The sequence below is a fragment of the Plecotus auritus genome (assembly GCF_963455305.1).
Source record: "Plecotus auritus genome assembly, chromosome: 7".
Classification (NCBI taxonomy): Eukaryota; Metazoa; Chordata; class Mammalia; order Chiroptera; family Vespertilionidae; genus Plecotus; species Plecotus auritus.
This window is the reverse complement of record NC_137774.1, coordinates 70,634,593-70,660,495: the sequence shown is the minus strand read 5'-3', so window position 1 is coordinate 70,660,495 and position 25,903 is coordinate 70,634,593. Positions and strand designations below refer to the sequence as shown.

General features: G+C 43.8%; 1 protein-coding gene across 7 annotated transcripts in view; it reads left to right on the top strand.

Annotated features, from left to right (window-relative positions):
- The window catches only part of HAGH (hydroxyacylglutathione hydrolase), a 44,299-nt gene that overhangs the window by 13,782 nt on the left and 4,614 nt on the right, over window positions 1-25,903 (top strand). For 2 of the 7 annotated variants that reach the window (XM_080682604.1, XM_080682605.1), the window contains exons 8-9: window positions 9,167-9,246; window positions 9,720-11,555. The exons of the other annotated variants lie outside the window; for them this stretch is intronic. In XM_080682604.1, coding sequence (XP_080538730.1) covers window positions 9,167-9,246; window positions 9,720-9,819 — 180 coding nt within the window. In that variant the 3' untranslated portion in view covers window positions 9,820-11,555. Of the gene's footprint in view, window positions 1-9,166; window positions 9,247-9,719; window positions 11,556-25,903 lie in introns of those variants that run through there. 7 annotated transcript variants of the gene reach the window in all.

Sequence of the window (25,903 nt, the reverse complement as noted above, 5' to 3'; positions counted from 1 at the left end):
GGAGGCAATCAATCATTGTGTCTCTCTCCCATCAGTATTTCTCTCTATCTCTCCCTATCCCTTCCACTCTTTCTAAAAAATCAATGGAAAAAATATCCTTGGGTTAGGATTAAAAATAATAATAAATAAGATAAAAAACTTATCCTGTATTTTTCCTATTCATAACTGCTTTGTGGCTTTCTTTTCACTAATAGTGGGTCTCATTACTCTTTCCATAGCAATTCATACAGATTGGACTCATTCTTTTTCATGGTTATCTGCTTTTTTTAAAAAAATATATATTTTATTGATTTTTTTTTTACAGAGAGGAAGGGAGAGGGATAGAGAGTTGGAAACATCGATGAGAGAGAATCATCGATCAGCTGCCTCCTGCCAACTGGGGATGTGCCCGCAACCAAGGTACATGCCCTTGACCAGAATCGAACCTGGGACCTTTCAGTCTGCAGGCCGACGCTCTATCCACTGAGCCAAACCGGTTAGGGCATATCTGCTTTTTTAAAACTAAATTTTATTAAGGATAATTTACACACAATGAAAAGTACCGAAGTGAGCATTGTATAGTTGGACGAATTTTGACGATACATGCACCTGTGTAACCCCCAACGCAATCACAATACAAGACATGTACACTACCCCCAAAAGTTCCCTTGCTCCTTCCCATTCAGTTTCCCAACTATTGGCCTGCTTTGTCACTATGGATTACTCTTTCCTAGACTTTCATGTAACTCTGATGTCTCTGGCTCTTTTCCTCAGCATGATGTTTTTAGGATTCATTCTTGTTTTATTTCTGAATAGCATCTCATATGGATATGCTATAGTTTGTTTACCCACTCATCTCTGGATGGACATGTGGGTTGTTTTCAGTGTTTTAGTATTATAAATAAAGTTGCTATGAACATTTGTGTAAAAGTCTTTGTGTGAACATGTTTTCTGCTTTTTGGGAACATGCCTAAGAGTACAATTTTTGGATTGTATGTTAAGTGTATATTTAACTTTTTAGAAACTACCAAACTGTTTTCCATTTGGTTTTAACCATTTTTTCATTCCCACTGGGAATACATAAAAGTTGCAGTTGCTCCATATGCTCACAAATGTTTTGTGTTGTTGATCTTTTAAATTTTAGCCATTTTAATAGGGGAGTAGAGGTATATCCTTGTGATTTTAAAATGTACATTACTCTGGTGTAAATTCAGTGCCTTTTCATGTGTTTATTGGTCTTTTATACACCTTTTTTTGTGAAGTGTAAGTTCAGATCTTTTGTCCAGTTAAAAAATTGGGTTGTCTTCTTGCTGAGTTGTAAGAATTTCTTGTATATTCTGGAAACATGTCTTTGTCATATATAGATCTCAGATATTTCCCCCCAGTTTGTGGCTTGTCTTTCCACTTTATTTTATATGTGTGTGTTTTGTTTTTGTTTTTTTATTGATTTCAGAGAGAGGAAGGGAGAAGGGGAGAGAGATAGAAACATCAATGATGAGAGAGAATCATTGATTGTCTGCCTTCTGCACTCCTCCTACTGGATGTGCCCTGACCAAGAATCAAACCATGACCTCCTGGTTATGGGTCCATGCTCAGCCACTGAGCCACACCAGCCAGGTGCCTTTCCATTTTCTTAATAGTATCTTTTAAAGAATAAAAGTTGCCCTAGCTGGCCGAAACCGGTTTGGCTCAGTGGATAGAGCGTCGGCCTGCGGACTCAAGGGTCCCAGGTTCGATTCCGGTCAAGGGCATGTACCTGGGTTGCGGGCACATCCCCAGTAGGGGGCATGCAGGAGGCAGCTGATCGATGTCTCTCTCTCATCGATGTTTCTAACTCTCTATCCCTCTCTCTTTCTCTCTGTAAAATATCAATAAAATATATTAAAAAAAAAAAAAAGTTGCCCTAGCTGGTTTGGCTCAGTGGATAGAGCGCCGGCCTGTGGACTGAAGGGTCCCAGGTTCGATTCCAGTCAAGGGCACATGCCCAGGTTGTGGGCTTGCTCCTCAGTAGGGGGTATGCAGGAGGCAGCCGATCAATGATTCTCATCATTGATGTTTCTCTCTCTCTCTCCCTCTACCTTCCTCCTGAAATCAATAAATATATCTATATCTATATTTAAAGAATAAATGTTTATACTTTTGGTGAAGTTCAGTTTATTTATTTCTTACGCTTTTTGTGTCCTATCTAAAAAATCTTTGCATACCCCTACATATATCCAGATAAATTTACATTTAAGTCAATGATCCATTTCAAGTTAATGTTTGTTTATGGTGTAAGGTAAGGGCAGAAGTTCACTTTTTTGCAAATTGACATTCAGTTACTCAGTACCAGTTGTTGAAAAGACTGTCCTTTCCTCAGTGGGTTATCTTGGCATCTTTGCTGAATAAAATGGACCCTGTAAGGATCTACTTCTGGATTCTATTCTGTTCCATTGATCAGACTTATTCTTGTATCAGTAATACTGTCTTAATTACTATAGCTTATGGTAAGTCTGGGAATCAGATAGTACAAATCCTCTAACTTTATTCTTTTTAAAAATGGGTTTTGGCCCAGCTGGTATGGCTCAGTGTTTGAGCATCAACCCATTAACCAAGAGGTCCCAGGTTCAATTCCCAGTCAGAGCACATGCCCAGGTTTCAGTCTCCATCTCCAGTACAGAAGGCAGCTGATTGATGCCTCTCTCATTGATGTTTCTATCTCTCTATCCCTCTCCCTTCCTCTCTGAAATCAATAAAAATATTAAAAAAACATTTTGAAAAATGGGTTTTGACTCTTTTAAGCCTTTTGCATTTTTGTGTGAATTTTAGGATCATCTTTTAATTTCTGCAAAAAAAGTCAGCTTGGTTTTGATTGGGACTGTGTTGTAACAAAAGATTTAGAGAGAATTAACAATATTGAATCTTTCCATGAACATTATATAGCTTTCCATTTATTGAGGTCCTTTAGTTCTTCTCAGCAATATTTCATAATTTTCTGTGTTAAAGATCTTCCCTTATTGTTAAATGTATCCCTAAGTACTTCATGTTTTGGGATTTTATTGTAAACTAGAGGCCCAGTGCACGAAATTCGTGCACTCGGGAGCAGGGCCTCAGCCCAGCCTGCGACCTCTCACAGTCCAGGACCCCCACTCATTACTGCCCACCTGCTCGCTGCTCCTTACCGCTTGGCTTGCTGCGCCTTAGCAATGCTGTGAGAGAGAGGCTCTCACCACCACTGCTGCTCTCGCCAGCTGTGAGCCTGGCTTCTGGCTGAGCGGCGCTCCCCCTATGGGAGTGCACTGCATTGAGCATCTGCCCCCTGGTGGTCAGTGTGCATCATAGTGATCGGTCGTTCTGGTTGTTCCTTCATAACAGTTGTTAGGCTTTTATTATATAGATAGTATTCCATTGTTTGGATATGCCACATTTTGTTTATCCATTTATCTCTTGATAGACATTTGTGTTGTTTCTAGTAATAAAGCTGCTATGAACATTTGTGTACAAGTCTTTGTGTGATAAATGTTTTAATTCTCCTGAGTAAATACCTATGAGTGGAATGGCTGGTTGTATTAGGTATATGCTTGACGTGTAAAGAAACTGCCAAACTATTTTCCTAAGTGTTTGTATTATTTTACATTTCTACCAGCAAAGTATGAGAGTTCCAGTTGTTCCACGTCCTCACCAACATTGGTATTGTCAGTCTTCTTTAATTTTAATAATTTTAATGGGTATGTAGTGGTGTTTCACTGTGGTTTTAAGTTGCATTTACCAATTACTGGCCATTTTTTGAAGTGTTTGTTCAAATCGTTTTGCCCATTTAAAACATTGGGTTGTTTTCTTCTTATTGAATAACTAGAGGCCCGGTGCACGAAATTGATGCACGGGGATGGGAGGTGTCCGTCAGCCCAGCCTGCACCCTCTCGCAATCTGGGACCCTTCAGGTAGGGTCCCTAGGCCTGGCTGGGAATCAGGGCCTATCGGGGTTTTCCTTCCCCCCCACACCCCCCGGCTGCTGGCTGCTGGCCCCTCCCCTGCTCCTGCCACTGTTTGCCATCTCTGCGGCTGCTGTCCCCACCCACCCTCCGGCCACTGGTTGCCCCCCTCTGCGGGTGACAGGCATGGGGTGTGATCACTTGGTTGGCCTGGGCCTCCCTCTGCCAGGCAGTCACTGGCCGGCCCCACACACCTGCCACAGCATCGCTGTCCAGTGGCCTGGGCCTCCCTCTGCGGGGCGATTGTGGGGTGATGGTGGGCCCTCCCCAAACAATCGCATCATACCCACCTTGGCTGGCCTGGCGCCACTGCGTGTCATAGCGTGGTCGTCCGGAATGTCGTCCAGACGGTCATTCTGCTGTTTGGTCAATTTGCATATTATGCTTTTATAATAGATAAGAGGACTTTTTATAAATATGTAATGGATACAAGTCCTTTTTCAGGTATGTGTATGGTGAATAGATTCTCTCATTCTGTGGCTTGCCTTTTATTTTCTCAACAATGTCTTTTGAAGAGCATTTTAAATTTTGATGAAGTCCAGCATATTAATTTTCTCTTATGGTTTATACTTTTTTGTTTCCTAAGAAATCTTTGCTTTTCCCAAGGTCAAAAATTTTCTCCTATGTTTTCTTTGGGAAATTTTATAGTTTTAGCTTTTATTTTGAGATTAGTATGGCCCCTTCCAACCAATATCTGTTGGCTCTGCGATATTCCTTCTTTCATTTCTGATGTTGGTAATTTGTGTTCTTTTTCTTCATCATTCTTACCAATTTTGTTTTTTTAAAAGAACAACTTTTGCCTTAATTTTCCTTGTTTGCTTTTTCCATTGCACTGATTTCTGCTGTTATCTTTTTAAACTCCTTCCATCTACTTACTTCTTTTAAAGATTCTTAATATGGAATTTGAGTTCATTGATTTCAGATTTTTCTTTTTTTCTAATATAAGCACTTAAAGCTAAAAACTTACTTTTAGGAACTGCTTTAACATTATCCCATACATTTTCAAATGTTATATTTTCATTAACTTCAATTTGAAATATTTAAAAAAGATCCCTGTGAGTTCTTCTTTGACACATGGGTTATATCGAATGGTGTTAAACTTTTTTTGCCTTTTAAACATTTTATGAGAATTTTCACACATATAAAAACATGTGAAATACCTAACACCTATTCTCTTCTAACATTTTATTGTACTTATTTTACCACTGTCTACCCATCCATCTTACTTTCAAATATACTGTGTGAATGTCACTTATATATCATTTTACCAATCTCATTCAAGAGGACACTTAGCGTTTCCAACCTGCTCTTGCGAATGGTGCTGCAGTGTTTACATTTCTGCATCCTTCCTGCTTCTGTAGGAAAATTGCTGCACATTAACACTCACTTTAACAGATAATCTAAGAGGTTAGGACAGTTACACTCCCCCAACTCTGCATGTACGAACCTTTTTTTTTTTTAAATCTTCATTGTTCAGATTATTACAATTGTTCCTCTTTTTTCCCCCCATAGCTCCCCTCCACCTGGTTCCCACCCCACCCTCTGCTCTTACCCCCCCAACTGTCCTCATCGATAGGTGTACGATTTTTGTCCAGTCTCTTCCCGCATCCCCCACACCCCTTTCCCCCCAAGAATTGTCAGTCAACTCCCTTTCTATGCCCCTGATTCTATCATATTCACCAGTTTATTCTGTTCATCAGATTTTTTATTCACTTGATTTTTAGATTCACTTGTTGATAGATATGTATTTGTTGTTCATAATTTTTTATCTTTACCTTTTTCTTCTTCCTCTTCTTTAAGAATACCTTTCAGCGTTTCATATAATACTGGTTTGGTGGTGATGAACTCCTTTAGCTTTTTCTTGTCTGTGAAGCTCTTTATCTGACCTTCAATTCTGATGATAGCTTTTCTGGATAGAGTAATCTTGGTTGTAGGTTCTTGCTATTCATCACTTTGAATATTTCTTGCCACTCCCTTTGGCCTGCATAGTTTCTGTTGAGAAATCAGCTGACAATCGTATGGGTGCTCCCTTGTAGGTAACTAACCGTTTTTCTCTTGCTGCTTTTAAGATTCTCTCTTTGTCTTTTGCTCTTGGCATTTTAATTATGATGTGTCTTGGTGTGGTCCTCTTTGGATTCCTTTTGTTTGGGGTTCTCTGCGTTTCCTGGACTTGTAAGTCTATTTCTTTCACCAGGTAGGGGAAGTTTTCTGTCATTATTTCTTCAAATAGGTTTTCAGTATCTTGCTCTCTCTCTTCTTCTAGTACCCCCATAATTCGGATGTTGGTACGCTTGAAGTTGTCCCAGAGGCTCCTTACACTATCTTCATATTTTTGGATTCTTTTTTCTTTTTGCTTTTCCGGTTGGGTGTTTTTTGCTTCTTTGAATTTCAAATCTTTGACTTGATTCTTGTGATCCTCTAGTCTGCTGTTGGATCTCTGTATATTATTTTTTATTTCAGTCAGCGTATGCTTAATTTATAGTTGGTCCTTTTTCATATCCTCCAGGGTCTCACTAAATTTATCGTTTTTTTTCTAGAAAATTCTTGAAAAACCTTATAACCGTGGTTTTGAACTCTATATCCAGTCGTTTGCTTTCCTCCATTTCTTTCATTTGTGACATGTTTCTTTGTCTCCGCATTTTGGCTGCTTCCCTGAGTTGATAGAGTGGCTTTGTGTGCTAGGTGTCCTATAGGGCCCAGTGGCTCAGCCTCCCCAGTTACCTGAGGTGGACACTCTTGGTGCAGCCCTTTGTGGGCTGTGTGCACAGTCTTGTTGTAGTTAAGCCTTGATTGTTGTTGGTATCACTGGGAGGAACTGACCTCCAGGCCAATTGGCTGTGAGGATCAGCTGTGTCTAAGCTGGGAGAACTTCTGTGCTGGAGACACCCTTATGAGACAAGACTTGCAAAAGCCTCTGTGCTCAGCTTGGATGGGGGAAGTCTCAGGGTGGAGCAGACAGCAATGGCTTCCTGTCAGCCCTGCCCTATGAGGCCCCTGTGTCTCAGTGTCCCACGGTAATCACTTGCAAGCACCTCTGAGAGAAAGCCGCCCTCGAGTTTCGTCTGCTGCCAGACAGTCCAGTTTCTCCCCGTATGAATCTGGGTCCGCAGAGTCTTGCCCGGAACTGGAGTTCAGAGCTGTCGGGAGCTTTTGTCTCCCTCCCGATTGAGAAAGCCAGCCGCGTACTCAGTTGCCAACCCCCTCTGCACGCGCGCCTCCATACCTCTGCCTTCCACAGTTCCTCTGAGTCTCAGTGTGCTTTTCTCTTTCCTGACAGTCCAGTTTCTCCCTGTATGAGTCTGGGTCCCCAGAGTCTCTCCTGGAACTGAAGTTCAGAGCTGTCGGGAGCTTTTATCTCCCTCCTGATTGAGAAAGCCAGCTGTGTACTCAGTTGCTAGCCCTCTCCGCATGTGCGCCTCCGTGCCTCTGCTTTCCGCAGCTCCTGTGAGTCTCAGTGAGCTTTTCTCTTTCCTTCTAGTTGTAGAATTTCCACTCAGCCAGCCTTCCTGTGGTTCTGGATGATGTCTGTTTTGTCTTTTAGTTGTAGTTTTGAAATTGTTATGCGAGGCAGCAGTTTATGTGTTTACCTATGCCGCCATCTTGGTTTCTCCTGTTCAAACCTGTTTAAAATTATCCTTAGAAGAGTTAACTTGTTTTCTTCCCTCATAGGAAATAGAATAAGATTTCTTAGGAGAAGTGAATACAGGAGCACCGGGAATATTATAAAACATTCTAAGCTTGTTTTCAGTGACAGGGAAAGAACAGAGATTAGCAGTAAACCTTTATCTTGACCTCCTTCCCCATTCCTACTTGACACACCTCCCACGGTTGAAGGATTACTCTTTCTTCTTCTTCTTTTTTAAACAGCTTTATTGAAGTATAATTAATCAACCACATAATTTCCACTTAGTGTGTATAGTTAGATGGTTTTCCATATATTCAAGAGTTGTACAATCATCACAATGAATTTTAGAGCATTTTCATCACCTCAAAAGGAATCTCATACCTACTAGCAGTCGCTACTTCCCTATCTCCTCTCTTCCTGGGCCTTGGCACTACTCACTTCCTGTTTCTATAGGTATCAGTGGGATCGCGCAATATGGGCTTCTCTCACTCAGCCTAATGTGCGGCATGTTACCAGCTCCATTCCTTTTCATTGCTGCAAAACACCCCGCTGTATGGCTGTAGTTAGTGTTCCTCTTACATGTCTTTAACCCACTATGAGCACCTCCCTGCGTAGGCACCGGGCAAAGAGAAACGAAAGAAGTCAGGCAGCCTTTGCCTTGAAGGAGCTGCGATAACCCCTAGCCCCCCACACTGGTGTAGGGCCGACCCTGACACCTGCTGGGAGAGATGAAAAGAAGGCACAGGCAGGAGAGAGAGGACTTTTGATGATGAAGGATTACTTCTTGATGCCAGTGATCACAGTGTGGGTGGGGGGGCGCGGTAAGATCCAGACTCTCAGGTTTGAGGGCCCCTGGATGGTCAGGAAGCAGGAAGCCTGGGCTTGGGTGTCAGCAACTATAGCATGATCTTCCAGGTTAGCTGGGCAGAGGGCAGGGGTTGCTGGGAGGGTGGAGATCCCAGCTGTCAATCCTGACCTTCTTGTAGAGTTTCTATAGAAGCTAACAGTTGGCCAAACGGCCCAACTTGCGTCTTCTCTCTGTCTGCCTTGGTCAATGTTGATCAGGGGCAAGACCATCCTGATGGGAGGTGACAAGGTGCCTGCTGAGGGCTCTTCCAGAGTGTTTCTCCCTAGGGGAAGCCTGAATACCCCTACTCACCACCCTGTAGAGGGGGCTGTCGTGCCAGGGGAGGGACCCTGGGCATCTGTCTTCTTGCTGTTCTTCCCAGTAATGAACTGTTTACAACCCATGCACTGTCTTGGGTGTGGGGTGGTGGGTGTTTTCTTCTTTTCATGTTTTCTGCATTTTTGCTGGTTATTACTTCTGTAACATGGAACATAAACTTTATATTAATGAAAGAAAGCTCCATGTCCCCCTGCCCCTCCCCCTCCAAGACAGCAAAGGAGATGGGTTGTGGTGGCAGCTGCAATACTCATATCTCCCCTCCATGAGCAGGAAGGGGCCTGACCTGACACTGCTGACTTCTCACTTTGCCTTCTCAGCCAGAAGATGTTTTAGGATCAGTAGAAGGTATTTTGAAATGCAGATCTTCAGAAGTTTCTGTAGTAAAGTGATGTGTTTCCTTTGCAGGAGAAGTACAGTATTGGGGAGCCCACAGTGCCGTCCACCATTGCAGAGGAGTTCACCTATAACCCGTTCATGAGAGTGAGGTGAGGGTGCGAGCTGGTGGGCGCAGGCAGGGCCCACCCTGGCCTCGGGCTTCTTGGCCTCTGTTTCACTCAAGCTCTGTGTCCACTCACTTTAACTCCTGAAGATCCCAAATGGTGGAGACTGCCCAGTAATCTGGATTAAGTATAGCCACAAATCAGACACATTTTCCTAACGGCGAGGTGGGGACACTTTCCTTGATGCCCTGGCAAGCACATGGGTCTTTTCAGACCCTAGAGTCAGGATCTGTAGGTGGGCGGGTGCATTCTCAAGGAGCCTCATGGTGCTGGGCATTGCCAGACGCCAGCATGGGATTGATGTTCCTGCTCTCTGGGTCGCCAGCAGGACTGGGCTTGGCCAGTACGCCATCCACAGTTAGAAACACCCAAGTTGGCCATGGGCTATTCTCTGGTGTCCTGGGAGGGGTTAGTGAGTGGGGCAAGGCAGCCTGCATCCTGGCACTCGGCTTCTGCAGGGAGAAGACTGTGCAGCAGCACGCGGGCGAGACGGACCCTGTCACCACCATGAGGGCCATCCGCAAAGAGAAGGACAGTTTCAAGGTGCCCCGGGACTGAGGCCTGGGGTGCTCATGGCTGCTGCATCCAGTATTCAGATGTTTTAGGTGAACTTCCTGCTGGGAGTGTAGGAAATTCAGTCTTGTTTTAATTTAAATTGATTGTAAAGCCCTTTGCTTGTGTTATCAAATGTTTTAATGCATATTTACCAGAGAAGAATTTAGAAAGTATTTATTCCCGAAGTTCTGCTTGCAGACTGTGTTCTCTGGCTTTTTTGTGGGGCCCCTGCATGACACCCCAATAAAAGCTGTCCCTCTTTCTCCTGCCAAGGCCAGCAGCCCGATGCTCACCAGAACAGAGACCCTAGAAGGGGATGCGCGCCCCTTTTTCCTGGCACCATAAGAAGGGACCTGCTATCACGTCCATTTCTTCCTCTTTTTCCCTCTCCCAGCTACTGCTAGAGGAAGTCATTCTCTCAAGGACCCTGTGTCATTGTCACAAAGTCATTTTTGTGTTGATGTAGTCAGGCCTTGAGGACCTCCCTGGGCTGGGTCATGGATGCAGTGAGGCCAGAGGCTGAGGCCAGGCCTGTGGGAGTCAGGTACTCACAGAGGTTCCAACTTTGCACGACCCATCCCTGGCAAAGGCTGTCCTGTCTTGGGGATGTTCCCAGGGACCAGTGTGGGCCAAGAAGCTGACAGGAGGGGACATCAAGATACCATCTGCGTTGGAGAGTCGCCAGGCGCCCATGTGGCTGTGAGACATGACTGTCGGCACCTTGCAGCCTTGCTCAAGGTCTGGTCCACTCAGGTCTGGGCCGGGAGAGGTTTCCATGTCCTTCCTCCCAGTGGCAGCGTGGAGAGGCCCGAGGCTGAGCTCTCTATGAATGTGTCCCTGCTCAAACGCTGTACCCTCTGCTTTTGCCTGAGTAAACTTGAACCGCGGCTGTCCTGGGAAGCCACCATGCTTGGGTGGCTCCTTAGCTGCAATGTCAGGCTAGTCCTAGGCCCTGGGCACACTGGGTAGGCTCTGCATTGCACTGAGTCCCATCCCAGGCAGAGGGGAGGCTGTCCGAGCAAGGAGGAACAGGTAGAGGCAGCTATGGGGTGTCGCGATGGTATTCAGGGTGTTTGGTGGTAGGAAGAAGGGGTGTTTGTTCCCAGCTGACTCTCTTCTGGATTTGGAAGTTTTCTCCTGTGTGTGACATTTTCCATTTGGCTTCGGTCTATTACAGAACAGTGCCAGGCGCTGGGTATGGGAAGGCTCTGCTTGCTGAGCCTGGCACTGCAGCCTCTGGTCAGTCTTTGCTCTTGTGACGACACTCATGCAGACCGTGTGCCACAGCTTCTGCTGATGTCACCTTTACTGCTCATCCCAGACAGGTCATGCAAAGCATGATTGTCTATCACCGCTCTCCCTAGAGTCCTCAGGTCCCGAGGGTCATTTGTCCCTGTTCTGGGCTGAGCTTAGGGCGCAGGTCACTCTGCAGTTGTCTGCATGCTGCTGAGTCTGGGAATCCCTCCTCCTCCTCTGGGAGAGCTGAGCTCTAAAGAATGGGTGCTTTGCCCTGGCCAGTTTGGCTCAGTGGATAGAGCACTGGCCTGCGAACCAAAGGGTCCTGGGTTCTGTTCCAGTCAAGAGCATGTGCCTTGGTTGCAGGCTCCTCCCCGGCCCGGGCCCTGGTCGGGGCTCAAGTGGGAGGCAACCAATCGATGTGTTTCTCCCACATTGATGTTTCTCTCTGTCTTTCCCTCTCTCTAAAAAATCAGTGGGAAAATATCCTCAGGTGAGAATTTAAAAAAAAAAAAAAAAAAAAAAAGAATGGGTGCTTTCACCTTGGTGTGCTGGGGTCCTGCAGCCACCCTCCCAGACCTGGTGGGTTCTGGCTCTGTAGCTGGGCTGTAGGTGGTCTCACAGTTGAGGTTGGACTTGTGGCCCGTGCCTGGGTCTGGGTGCACAGCTCTGAAGCCCTGCCCTCCAGTCCCTGCGGCAGCAGCAGTGGACGCTGGCGGAAGGATATGTGAATTCAGAACATTTGGCTGCTCCAGTAAAGCGCCTGACCACGGCACCAGCATGGTTTCCTACTAGGTTTTGCTTCTTACTGACCAGGAGTCCTTTCACTCCATGTGGCAAACTTCCTGAGTTCTTTGGTTGTGGATGTGGACAGTTTTGGTTGTGGGTGTGTATCACCTAGTTTGTTGACAGCTTCAGACTCTGGTGTTTTGTTGAAGAAATTCTTAATTTCTTATAGTCAAATTTTTCACATTATGGTAAATGCTTCTGTGTCCTGTTTAACAACGCTTTCTCTACTCTGATGCCTTCCTGTAATTTCACTCAGTCCTTTTTATTTTGCTTTTCACACTGAGGTTTATAATTCCTGTGAAAATGCTATTTATGCTGGTGACTGGATACCCGGTGCCCCACTCCGTCGGCCCTGCCTGCGCTGGTGAGCGTCCCAGGTGCCGCATATCCTGTGGCTCCATGATCTGTTGGTATGCCTGCTGTCCTGGCGTTGGCCTACTTTTCCTGTCACTGCAGCTTTAGGACAGTTCTTCATTTCCAGGACAGGACATGACCCAGCCTCAGCCTTTAGGAGTGTTGGCCCCTTGCCCTTACATAGAAATATTAGGATATTGCTATCTGGAATTCGGACTGGAGTGATATTGACTCACTAGATTGGGGAGAAATTATTTTGTGTGGTTTGGAGTTTCAGGTGTTGAACAGGCTGCTTGTCCACTCACTGGGTCTCTGGTGCTGTCCACGCTGTGCCACCAAAGCACACTTGTGGTGCTGACCACCAGTGTTAGCACAGACCCACTAGTGACAGGCACGGTCCCCAACATGACCGCCCTCACCATAGACAATAGCTGGGAGCCTGGGGCTTTTGACCTGCACTTTTTTTTTTTTTTAATATATTTTATTGATATTTTACAGAGAGGAAGGGAGAGGGATAGAGAGCCAGAAACATCGATGAGAGAGAAACATCGATCAGCTGCCTCCTGCACACCCTCCACTGGGGATGTGCCCGCAACCAAGGTACATGCCCTTGACCGGAATCGAACCCGGGACCCTTCAGTCCGCAGGCCGATGCTCTATCCACTGAGCCAAACCGGTTTCGGCTGACCTGCACTTTTGACCAACTGGCTACAAATTTGGGGGGTTCCCATGACCCCCTCAGATTCAATAACTCAGTAGGATGACTTCAAATTCAGAGAGACGCCATACTTCTGATTTTATTATAAAGGATATGGTAACAGTTTTAGTATAAAGGATTCAAACCAAGACCAGCCAAGTGAAAAGACCCACAGGGTGAGGTCCAGGAGGGTCCAGAACACTGACTGTACCTCTCTGTGGAGTGCAAGTGTGTCTCCCTCCTGGCACATCCGGGTGCTCACCCACAGGAAAGGCCACAAGCCTCAGTGTCAGTTAGTTTGGGGTGTCACTGTGTCAGCCATGGAATCACTGAGCACGTGATTGAACTCCAGCCCTGCCCACCCACCCAACCCTCTGATCATAGGGTAGGCCTTTTTGGTGACAGCCCTCGTTGAGTCACCTCATTAGTGTAAGCTCAGGGGGCCAGGGGCATATTAAGGAATCAGAGGCTCCTTCCCCTCAATAGGGATAAAGGCCAGAGAAATTATTCATTATTTGTCAGATGTCTTCCCACCAGGTTTTATAATTTCCTTCCCAGAGTTCTCTGGGACATTGTGGTCCCAGGTGCTTTGGGTTTTGATGTGTTGTAAATGGCACCTTCATTTCAATTTCCCCAGTGATCAGAAAGGGCAATTGACTTTGTTCCTGGGAACCCACTAAACTTGCTCATTCTGATGTTGGTTCCTTTGTAGACCTTTTGAAGTTCCATCTGGGATGTTGGTTTTCCAGATCTCCCTGTTGAAGTGAGGCAAGTGGGCACATTGGCCTTTATTCTGACTTCATTGCTTTACTAAATGTCTGCATGTGGCTGATGTGGCAGATACTGGACGCTCCAGGGACTCAGAGTGAGCAGACAGAAGTCCCTCCCCTTGTGGAGCTTCTATTTTGGTGGAGGGATGAAGACAGAGATGATTGAAGTGCTGGCAGGTCAGATGGAGAGAGCACTGCAGAGAAAAAGACAACGCTCAGGGATAAGGTATATAGAGCACCCAAGGGGAGGCCTCACTGAGGAGTGCCATGAAGTAAAAATTGAGGGGCTCTAGGGAGTAAGCTGCCCAGATATCTGGGAAAGAAAGCAAGTGCAGAGGCACTGGGGCAGATCTGCGGAAGAGCGAGGCTGTGCGGACAGTGAGGGGAGGGGAGTGGGTCAGTGTACAGGTCATGTGAGGACCTTGGCGCCCACACTCAGATGTGCAGAGGCAGGTCATAGCTGACCCTACTAGGATTTCTCCGAGTGTCATGGCAGCGTCGCTGGAGAAGCAGGTGGAGGTGAGAGGTGGCGAGTTCCCAGTGTGAGCTGAGGTGCAGGCAGAGGCATTTGCTCCCAGCTTGGATCTGAGCTGTGAGTGCTAAGTTAAGAGGATTCCATGTCCATTTACTCACTGGAGTCGTGGGGGGTCAGGTTTGGACAAGTTGAGTTTAAAATACCCGTGAAACCACTGGGTAGGCAGAGGAAGTTCAAGGCAAGGGCCAGCCTGGAAATGCACGTGAGGAGTCACCAGCATGTTGGTGAGTCCTAAAGCCAGGAGACAGGTGCCGTCATGCAGGAGGTCGAGATGTCAGGTGTTCATAGGTCTGGAACCGAAGAGGAACCATCAGGTAGAGGAAAACAGAGGAGTGTGTTGCAAGGAGGGAGTGGCAGGTGTGGCCACTATAGGCACAGAGGCTGCTCCTCCCCTCAAGGTTGGCCGTCTGGCTGAGTAGCTGTCATTACATTGAGCACAGTCCTTCCTCTTTCTTCTTTGCGAGACAGCATCCAAAATGGGAACTGGATCTTACCATATGCTTTTTCTGCATCAGCCGACCATTCTCCTTCAGTCTGGTGAATTACATGAAGTTTTTCAGTGCTAAGTTGCCATTATAGTCTTGGGCTAAATCCCATTTCATCAGAATTCAGCTGCTGGTTCCTTTCTTAGCCCTGTCTGGTTTTGGTAAATGATAAACATTTTTTTAGGAATGTTTCTTATTCAGAAGTTTGTAGAAGGCAGTTCTAGTCTGAGCCTGGTGTCTTCTTTTGTGGGTATTTTTAATGGTTATAGGGCTACTTCTGTTCTTCCTCGGCTGCTTTTGGTAAGTTTTGTTCTTTCCTACGTTTATTAATCATGTTTGCAATGCCCTTAACTGGGCTCCCTCTCGTCGACAGAGCTCTGTTTGCTGTTTGCCTCTTGCTTCGGGCTCCTGCTTTCTCTCCTTCTCAAGGAAAGTGAAGAATCCTCAAGTATCCAGTGTCAGGCACAACACATAGAGTGCACAGAACTTCCATGACTTCCCATTTTTCTTTCTTTCCTGACAGTGGTCAGGCATCTGAGGTGGACTGAAATGATCCTATCAAATAGAAACAGAGTCCTTGTTACTGATTCCTAACCAGTGTCTTCCCTCTTCCTTCTGAGGATTTTTATTTGATTTTTATTTTTGGTTAATTCACACCTGAGGATATTTTTCCATTGATTTTTAGAGTGGAAGGGAGAGGGAGAAACAGAGAAACATCGATGTGAGAGAGACACATTGATTGGTTGCCTCCTGCACTCACCCCAACCAGGGCTGGGGAACCTGCAACCAAAGTACATGTTCTTGACCGGAATTATAACCTGGGATCCTTCAGTCCACGGGTGGACACTCTATCCACTGAGCCAACCAGCTAGGGCTGAGGATTTTTATTTTAAAGTATTTCCTGACTGCTCTGTCACCTGTTTCTCTGGATGCGGGCTCCATCTCTCACTAAGCCTCATTCCTGTGCGTTGGGTCTGACCCTTTACTGATGCCTCTGGGAGCTGCTCCCTGAGTGTGGTCTTATGTCCTGCGGGTCAGACATGGGCCTGACCAGGTCCTTGCTGTTTTTTTTTTTTTTTTTAAATATATTTTATTGATTTTTTACAGAGAGGAAGAGAGAGGGATAGAAAGTTAGAAACATCGATGAGAGAGAGACATCGATCAGCTGCCTCCTGCACGCCCCCTACTGGGGATGTGCCCGCAACCCAGGTACATGCCCTTGACCGGAATCGAACCTGGGACCCTTTAGTCCGCAGGCCGACGCTCTATCCACTGAGCCAAACCAGTTAGGGCCTTGCTGTTTCTTCGACAGCAACCCACTTGATCTGCTGTGTGTCATGCACTAGTCCCAGTGGCACGCTTCTCTCTAGCTACAGTCACTTAGGTTTTAGTAGTGACTGTGTTTTACTAATAAAAACCTTTAGAATTTATTTATTTAAATTGAGGTGAGATTCATACAACATACAATTAGCCATTTAAAAATGTACAATTCAGAGGCACTTAGTACATTCACAACGTTGTGCAGCCCCCACCTCTGCCTAGTACTCTGAAACTTGTAATCATTACATTAATCTGTAAGTAAAACTGTAAAAGGAGAGGCCTCTCCTGGTCCCCCCACTTCTATGGATGACTGGTTCTGAGCTGGGGCAGCAGAGAGACCTGGGGAAGGAGCGATCTCCATGAATCCAGGGAGCCTGGCCTAGGGTCCCCAGATAAATCCTGAGAGGAAGGCCCCCGGACACACACATCCCTCCCACATGCCTCTATCTGCTTTCTGAACTCCGAGCTCAGACCCTCAAACCAATCTGGGAGTCCACTCAGGCCAGGTGGTATGTGGGAGGTAAGAGGCCAAGGAGGCAGGACATCAGGAATCAGATCCTTCCTCTTCCTTCTTCACTCTCCCCAGACCCCTAGCTTAGAGTTGTTCTGTTCTTTGTTTGTCAGCAAATAGTCTTAGGCCATAACCTTAAGCTGTACAACCAATAATCAATTTTCTTTTTCTCTATGATTTCTGTTATAACAATCCTCTGTTGCAGCAACAAATACCTCATGTCTGGTTTCACTGGGCAGCGGTGGAAGGCAGTTAATGGGGAAAAAGAATTTTAGAAACTGGAAGAAAAAATAGGTAATTTAGCAATAATAAATGGAGATTTTAGGACAATTAGAACATCAGCAAGGATAAAGAAGACTGAACACTATCATTCAAGTGAACCTACTTATTTATAAAACATTCCACCAGTATCCTTTTCAGGTACCTATGAAACATTCATTCTCCATGCTAGACCTTATCTTGGGCCACAAAATACATCACCATTAATATTGAGACTGAAATTATACAAAATATGTTCTCTAACCCCAGTGGAATTAGATATATACAACAAAATGAAGTCTGCAAAAACCCAAATGTTTGGAAATTAAATAACACATTCCTAAATATCATGTAGGTCAATAAGAGTGAAAATGAAAACACACCATATCAAAATTTGAGGGATGCAATTAACACAGTGCTAGAGGGAAATTTATATAGCTTTAAACACCTGTATGAGAAAAAAAAAAAGGCCTCAAATAAGAAAACCTAGGCTTCTACCTTACGAAATTAGAAAAAAACCACAAATGAAATCCAAAGGAAGCAGAAAAAAGAATAATAGGAATTGAATGAAATACAAAACAGAAAAACCAAGTTCTTTGAAAAGATCAACAAAATTGACACATCCTTAGTTATACTGATGAAGAAAATAAAGAGCCATAGCTGGTTTGGCTCAACAGGTAGAGCGACGGACTGTGGACTGAAGGGTCGTGGGTTCAATACCGGTCAAGGACACATGCCCAGGTTTCCAATTCAATCCCCAGTAGGGGGCATGCAGGAGGCAGCCCATCCATGATTCACTCCCTTCCTCTCTAAAATCAAAGTATATTTTTTTTAAAAGAACACAAATTTTACCAAATGATGGTTGAAAAAGGGAATATCACTAACAATCCTAAAGAAATTAATAGGACTTACAAAGGAATACAGATGTTCTCCAACTTAAGGTGGTTTGACTTATGATGTGCAAAAGCAATAATGCATAATAAATTACATGTGATATTCAACACTTTATAAAATAAGCTTTGTGTTCATTGATTTTACTCAACTGTAGGCTAATGTAAGCATGATTAAGATAGGGTAGGCCCGTGGTTGGCAAACTGCGGCTCGCGAGCCACATGTGGCTCTTTGGCCCCTTGAGTCTGGCTCTTCCACAAAATACCACGGCCTGGGCAAGTCTATTTTGAAGAAGTGGCGTTAGAAGAAGTTTAAGTTTAAAAAATTGGGCTCTCAAAAGAAATTTCAATTGTTGTACTGTTGATATTTGGCTCTGTTGACTAATGAGTTTGCTGACCACTGGGCTAGGCTAAACTATGATGTTTGGTAGGTTAGGTGTATTAAGTGCATTTTCAATTTCCTTGGGTTTATCAGCATATAACTACATCATTAAGTCAAGGACCACCTGCAGTAGGAAAACTCTATACCAACAAATTAGATAACTTAGATGAAATGGACAAATTCCTAAAAAGACATTACTTAAATTGACTTAAAAAGAAGTAGAAAATCAGAATAAACCTATAACAAAAAATTAAATTAATAAAAAAATCTTAATTCTTCATGTAAAGGAAAGCCCACCTGGCTTCACTAATGCATTCTATCAGTAACACTAATCACTCTCAAACTCCCAGAAAATAGAGGAGGGATCTCTTCCCAACTCATTCTATGGGTCTAATGTTATCCTGATACAAAAGCCAGGCAAAGATATCACAAAAAAAGAAAACTTGCGATCAACGTCCCTTATGTAGATCAGTGTCTCTCATGAATACAGACGTAAAATCCTTAATAAAATGTTAGCAACCCAAATACAGCAATACCAACACTATACACCATTACCAAATAGGATTTATCACAGGAATGCAAGGTTGGTTAAATATCTAAAAGCAGTAGATATTTATACTAATATCTAAAAGTGGTCTATTTCAAATAGACCATTTAAAAAATATATATATATCCCTTTATTGATTTCAGAGAGGAAGGGGGAGAGAAAATATCAATGAGAGAGAATAATTGATTGGCTGCCTCCTACAAGCCCCTCACTGGGGATTGAGCCTGCAACCAGGGCATGTGCCCTGATTGGCAATTAAATCTCAACCTCCTGGTTCATAGGTTGACGCTCAACCACTGAGCCACTCTGGCTGGGCTCAAATAGACCACATTAGCGAATAAAAGATAAAACCCACAATATCATCTCAGTGGATGCAGAAAAACATTTGGCAAAATCCAACACCCATTCATAATAAAAGATTTCAACATACTAGGAATAGAAGAGAGCTTCCTCAACCTATAAAGGACAGCTGTGTGAATTTCTGAGTGCTGCTGTATCCAGTCACTACAAAGTTAGTGACTTAAAAACAACAGATTTACGATCTGGCAGTTCTGGAGGTCAGAAGTCTGACATGAGCCTCGCTGGATGGTCAGCAGGCCAATTTTCTTCAGTGGGGGGAGAATGTTTCCTTGCCTATTCTAGATTCTAGAGGTGCCTACTTCCTTGGCTCCTGGCTTCCTGCCTCCATATTCAAAAGCTAGCAACTGTGGGTCGAGTCCTTCTCACATTGCCTCACAAACAAAATCAGAATAGACCTATAACAAAAAATTGATAAAAGTCTTAAGTCTTCATGCAAAGGGAAGCCCAGGCCTACATGCCTTCACTAAATCATTCTATCAGTAACCAATCACTTCACAAACTCAGAAAGTAGGGGAGGATACTCCTCCAGAAGAGCAGAGCCTCTTCTGAACCCCTCTTCCACTTTTAAGGACCCTTGTAATTACATTTGCTCCACTTGGAAAAGCCACTTATCTCACTATTTTGAGGTCAGCTGATTAGCAACCTTAATTTCCTTTGCTATGTAACCTGACATATTCATGATTCCAGGGATAACAACATGGGTGTCTTTGGTTGGGAGCGTCAGTGCCTATCACAGCATCTACTATGAAAAATAATCAGCTAGCATCATATTCATGGCAAATGACTGAATGCTTTTCTGTAAAATCAGAAACAAGGTAGGAATGTCTGTTCTTGCTACTTCTACTCAGCACTGTACTGGATGTGCAATAAGGCACACACACAAAAAGAAAAAAGTAGTACACATATTGGAAGAAGTAAAAATGTCTTGATCCTATATACTAGTATAGCTAGCTAGTCCTAAGGAATCCAGATACATACACCTACCTGGAACTAATAAGTTTAGCAAGGTTCTAGCATATAGATTAATGAAAAAAATCCATTTTATTTCTATGTACTAATAAGCCAAAAACTTAGGAATTTATCAGAAGTAATGTAAGAGTTATACACTGAAAACTATAAAAATCTGATAAGGGAAAATTAAAGATCTAAATAAATGGAAAGATACTCCATATTCCATTAAAAGACTATTAAGATGTCAATTTTCACAATATACAGATGATGTATTGTGGAATTGTATACCTGACCCTATATAATTTTATTAACCAATGTCACCCCAACAAATTCAAGTAAAAAAAAACAACACTGAAAAAAAAAAAAAGATTCAAATTCTCCCCAAATTGATCTATAGATCCAATGCAATCCCTATCAAAATCCCAGCAGGATTTTGGGAGAAAGTAAACTAATCCTAAAATTCATATGGAAATAAAAGACTTAGAAGAGCCAAAACATTTTTTTGTTGTTAATCCTCACCGAAGGATATTTTTTCCCCATTGATTTTTAGAGAGAGTGGAAGGGAGGGTGAGAGACACATTGATTGGTTGCTTCCTGCACACACCCCAACTGGGGCCAGGGATGAAGCCTGCTACCGAGGTATGTGCCCTTGACTGGAATTGAACCTGCAAGCCTTCAGTCCACGGGCCGACGCTCTAACCACTGAGTAAACCAGGGCAGAGCCAAAACAATTTCAAAAAAGAACAAAGTGCCCTAACTGGTTTGGCTCGGTGGATAGAGCATCAGCCTGCGGACTCAAGGGTCCCGGGTTCGATTCCGGTCAAGGGCATGTACCTTGGTTGCGGGCACAACCCTAGTGGGGGGTGTGCAGGAGGCAGCTGATTGATGTTTCTCTCTCATTGATGTTTCTGACTCTCTATCCCTCTCCCTTCCTCTCTGTAAAAAATCAATAAAATATATTAAAAAAAAAAAAAAAAGAACAAAGTTGGAGGACTTACACTGCCTAATTTCAAAAGTAACTATAAATCAACAGTAATAATATATTGGTGCAAGGATAATAGGCAGGTAGTTTAATGGATCAGAATTGAGAATCTAGAAATAAATCCTTATATTTATGATTGATTTCAACAAAGATGCAAAGAAATTTCATTGGGGGAAATTATAGTCTTTTCAACAAATGGTGCAGGGACAATTGGGTATCTATACATAAAAAAGTGAACTTAGACCCTTATCTCATATTATACACATAACTCTAAATGGGTCATAGACTTAAATGTAACATCTAAAAGCAATCAAGCTTTTAGAAGAAAACAGGAGAAAATTTTGTGATCTTGGATTAGGCAGAGTAAGACACAACACCAAAAGTGTGAGCCATAAAAGAGAACAAAATAGATAAATTGGACTTCATTAGAGTAAAAAATTTGCACTTCAAAAAGACAGCGGTTTAGCCATAGCTGGTTTGGCTCAGTGGATAAAGCATCAGCCTGTAGACTGAAGGGTCCCAGGTTCAATTCTGGTCAAGGGCACGTACCTGGGTTGTAGGCTCGATCCCCAGAAGGGGGATGTTTCTATCTCTCCCTCTCGCTTCCTCTCTGAAATCAATAAAAATATATTAAAAAAAAGACAGCATTTTAAAAAAATGAGGAGACATGCCTGGCCAGCATGGTTCAGTGGTTGAGTGTTGACCTATGAACTCAGAGATTTGATTCCCCAATCAGGGCACAGCCTGGGTTGTGGGCCCAATCCCCATTGTGGGGTGTGCAGGAGGCAGCTGATCAATGATTCTCATCATTGATGTTTCTATTTCTCTCTCCCTTCCTCTCTGAAACCAATAAAAATATATTTTAAAAAATGAGGTGACAAGTCATAGGAAGAATACCTACAAATGTTATATCTGATAATTCAAAATATATAAAGTCTTGTATCCATAATATATAAAATTTCAGAACTTATTTTTTAAAAAATATGTTTTTATTCATTTCAGAGAGGAAGGAAGAGAGAGAAACATCAATGACGAGAGAGAATCATTGATTGGCTTCCTCCTGCACGCCTCCCATTGGGGATCGAGCCCGCAACTGGACATGTGCTCTTGACCAGAATTGAACCCAGGACCCTTCAGTCTGTAGGCCGACACTCTACTCACTATGCCAAACCAGCTAGGGAACCAGAACTTAAGAAGACAACTCAATTTAAAAATGGGCAAAAGAGTAGAGTGGATAAAAACACTATGGTAGCCCTAACTGGTTTGGTTCAGTGGCTAGAGCGTCAGCCTGTGGACTGAAGGGTCCCGGGTTCGATTCCAGTCAAGGGCGCATGCCCAGGTTGCGGGCTTGATCCCCAGTAGGGGGCATGCAGGAGGCAGCTGATCAACGATTCTCATCACTGATGTTTCTATCTCTCTCCCTTTCCCTTCCTTTCTGAAATCAATAAAAATATATTTTAAAAACCCCCGCTATGGTACATTTAATACCGTGGGATACTATGCAGCAGTAAAAAACAAAAAGAAGGCTCTTGTACCCTTTGAGACAGCATGGAGGGATCTGGAGAGAATTATGCTAAGTGAAATAAGCTAGTCAGAGAAAAAGTATCACATGATCTCACTCATATGTGGAATCTAATGAACAAAATAAACTGATGAACAAAATAAATCGAGACATAGCAGCATAGAACAGACTGCGGAATCTCAGAGGGAAGGCAGGGGAGGGTGGGTGGATGGGAAGTGATCAACCAAAGAAGTTGTATGCATACATGCATAACCCATGGACATAGACAATAGGGTGGTAAAGGCCTGGGGTGGGGGGGGGGCAGGCTAGAAGGGGTCAATGTGGGGAAAAGGGGAACATATGTAATACTTTCAACAATAAAGATTTTAAAGGGGCAAAAGTCTTGAATACACAGACATTTCACCAAAGAAGTTATAAGAATGGCCAATAAACATATGCAAAGGGCCCAACATCATTGTCAGAGAAAACAAATTAAAATTAGAATCGCTCAAACTAAAAAAGTGATCATACCAAATGTTGGTGAGGATGTGAACAACTGGAGTATCATATTTTTAAAAATCTTTTTTACTGCTTTTAAAGAGAGATGGAGAGGAAGAGAGGAACATCGATTGGCTGCCTCCCACATGCCCCCTACTGGGAATCCAGCTGGCAACCTAAGCATGTGCCCTGACTAGGAATTGAACTGGCAACCTTTCAGTACATAGGATGATGCTCAACCAACTGAGCCACACTGGCCAGGGCAACAGTTTTTGTTTTTTTTTTTAAGTTAGACATAAATCCTCTATGAATCAGTAATCCACTCCTAGGAAGCACTCCAGCAGGAATTAAATACACATCCACACAAAGACTCATATACAAATGTTCATAGCAGCATTAATAGTAGTAGCCCCAATAGAAACAACCCAAATGTCCATCAGCAGATGGATACACAAAATGGGGCAAATCCATACAGTGGAATACCATCCAGCCATAAAAAGGTGTGAAATATTAACACGTTATCATGTGGATAAAGAGAAAACACTATGCTAAGTGAATAAGGTAAGACACAGAGGACCACATATTATATGAGAATGTTCTAAAGCTAGATTGTGGGTATGGTTCCTCAACTCTACACTTTAAGAATCACTGGGGGCCAAAACCGGTTTGGCTCAGTGGATAGAGCGTCGGCCTGCGGACTGAAAGGTCCCAGGTTCGATTCCAGTCAAGGGCACGTAACTTGGTTGCGGGCACATCCCCAGTAGGAGGTGTGCAGGAGGCAGCTGAATCGATGTTTCTCTCTCATCGATGTTTCTAACTCTCTATCCCTCTTCCTTCCTCTCTGTAAAATATCAATAAAATATATTTAAAAAAAAAAAAGAATCATTGGGGATAAAAGAATCATTGAGTTGTATACTTACATATACATAAAATGATGCATTTTATGATGTGTGAATTACCTATCAATAAGGCTGTTTAAGAAAGTTGCTGAGTAAAAGCACCGCATTCCTTAACACTTTGTTTACCCAACCTATTTTTAGAAAACAATTTCAACCTACACAAACAAAACAAAGTTAAAGGAGGAAAGATATTTATAGTATCTAGTAACCATCTAGGGAAAAAAATCTAAATATATGCAAAATTACAACACAAAAATCTACAGAAAGGGAGAAACCAAAGGAGACCTAAATAGGTAAATTACACCATGTACACAAATCAAGACTCAATATTGTGATGATGTCCATTCTCCCCAAATTTTAACACAATTTGTAATTCAAGAGTCTTGGCTGGTGTGGCTCAGTTGGTTTGAAGCATCAAAAGGTTGCTGGTTTGATTCTGGTCACAACATGCGCAGGTGGCGAGCTTGATACCATCCCCCTGTAGGGGTGTGCAGGGGCAGCTGATGGATGTTTCTCTCCCTCTACTTCCCTCTCTCTCTAAAAATCAGTAAAAAAAATATCTTATTTTTAAAATCTTTATTGGCTTTAAAAAATAGGTATATTTTTATTGATTTCAGAAAGGAAGGGAGAGGGAGATGGAGAGATAGAAACATCAATGATAAGAGAACCACTGGTTGGCTGCCTCCTGTATGCCCTACACTGAGGATCCAGCCCACAACCAGGGCAAGTGCCTTGACGGGAATCAAACCGTGACCTCCTGGTTCATAGGTCAATGTTCAACCACTGAGCCTCTCCAGCCAGGCCTAAAATCTTTTTTAAAAAAGTCTTTTGGTTTCATTTTAGATACTTGACAAGCTGCTCCCGCAGCAGATAAGGAAATGCAAAGGACTGTGCGTAGCCCAGTGTCTGAGAGGAGGAAGTGGAGGGAGGGCTTGCTCCACTGTTACCGAGACCCACTGAAAAGCCCCCATGGTGCAGGTGGAAGCTGAGGGGGCAATGACAGCCCAGAGAGGGCCCTGGCTGAATATGACACCGAGCTGTGGTGGCACCGAGGAGCAGGGAGCAAGGACAGTCACTAACCAAATGGTAGTGAGGCCACGGTAACCCACTGAGAAGAATTAACGTGAGCTCTGCCTCACACTCTTGGGATGTGGGTTGCAGAGCAGGTAGCCTGCAGATGTCAAGGTGAAAGGTAACATGTTTTCAAGGTATTTCAGAAGATCATAAAAGACATGTGACGAATAGGACCTGAAACCAGTTTGATAAATTGGACTACATAAAAAAAAAAAACTTTTTGGATTTTTTCCATCTTTATTGTTGGTAGAGAAATCAAGTTCATAAGATTTAAGGAACAGCTTATGAGAGACCACATTAAATTAACTCTCGCCACAACAATGATAAAGAGCACAAAAAAGCAAACTACAGAGCGAGCAGAAAGCATGGGCTCCCCACCCTGCCAATTGGCTGGCATCTTAATTTGATTTTTAAAAAAATTATAAATCAGACTTGACAACCAAATAGAAAATTGGCCAGAGACTGAAACATGCACTTCAGAGAGGACAGCCCACCGGCCAGTGAGCCTGAGCTGCCATCTCCCTGGTGATGGAGAAGACACAGATGGTGAAAGCACTGTGTCCCCTCAGGGGTAAGAGCAGGCAGCTGTGTCCCATTGGGGGTAAGAGCTGGCAGCGTAGCCTGTGGTGCTAAGGTGTCCCAGGATGGAGTGGTTCCCAACTATTCTGGAAGGGCTATTGCAGAACTGGCAGGAGATTTAAAATTCCCAACCCGCCCCGGCCAGCGTGGCTTAGTTGGTTGAGCTTTGTCCTGTGCACCAAAAGGTGGCTGGTTTGATTCCCAGTCAGGGCACATGCCTGGGTTATGGCTCGGTCTTCAGGTGGCGTGCAGGAGACAGCCAATTGATGTTTGATTTCTCTCTCTCCCTAAAAAGAAAAAAAGCCAACCCTGCTGCCAAAATCATGTAAGGCTTTCCCAGACGTGCAAGCTCGATCACAGGAATTTCCTGTCCCAACCTTTAAATGTTCAGTGACAGGACCACCAACTCTCCTTGTCCACGTGCACCCACCCTGCTCCAGCCTCATTCTCCAGTGCAGAGAAGAGGCCC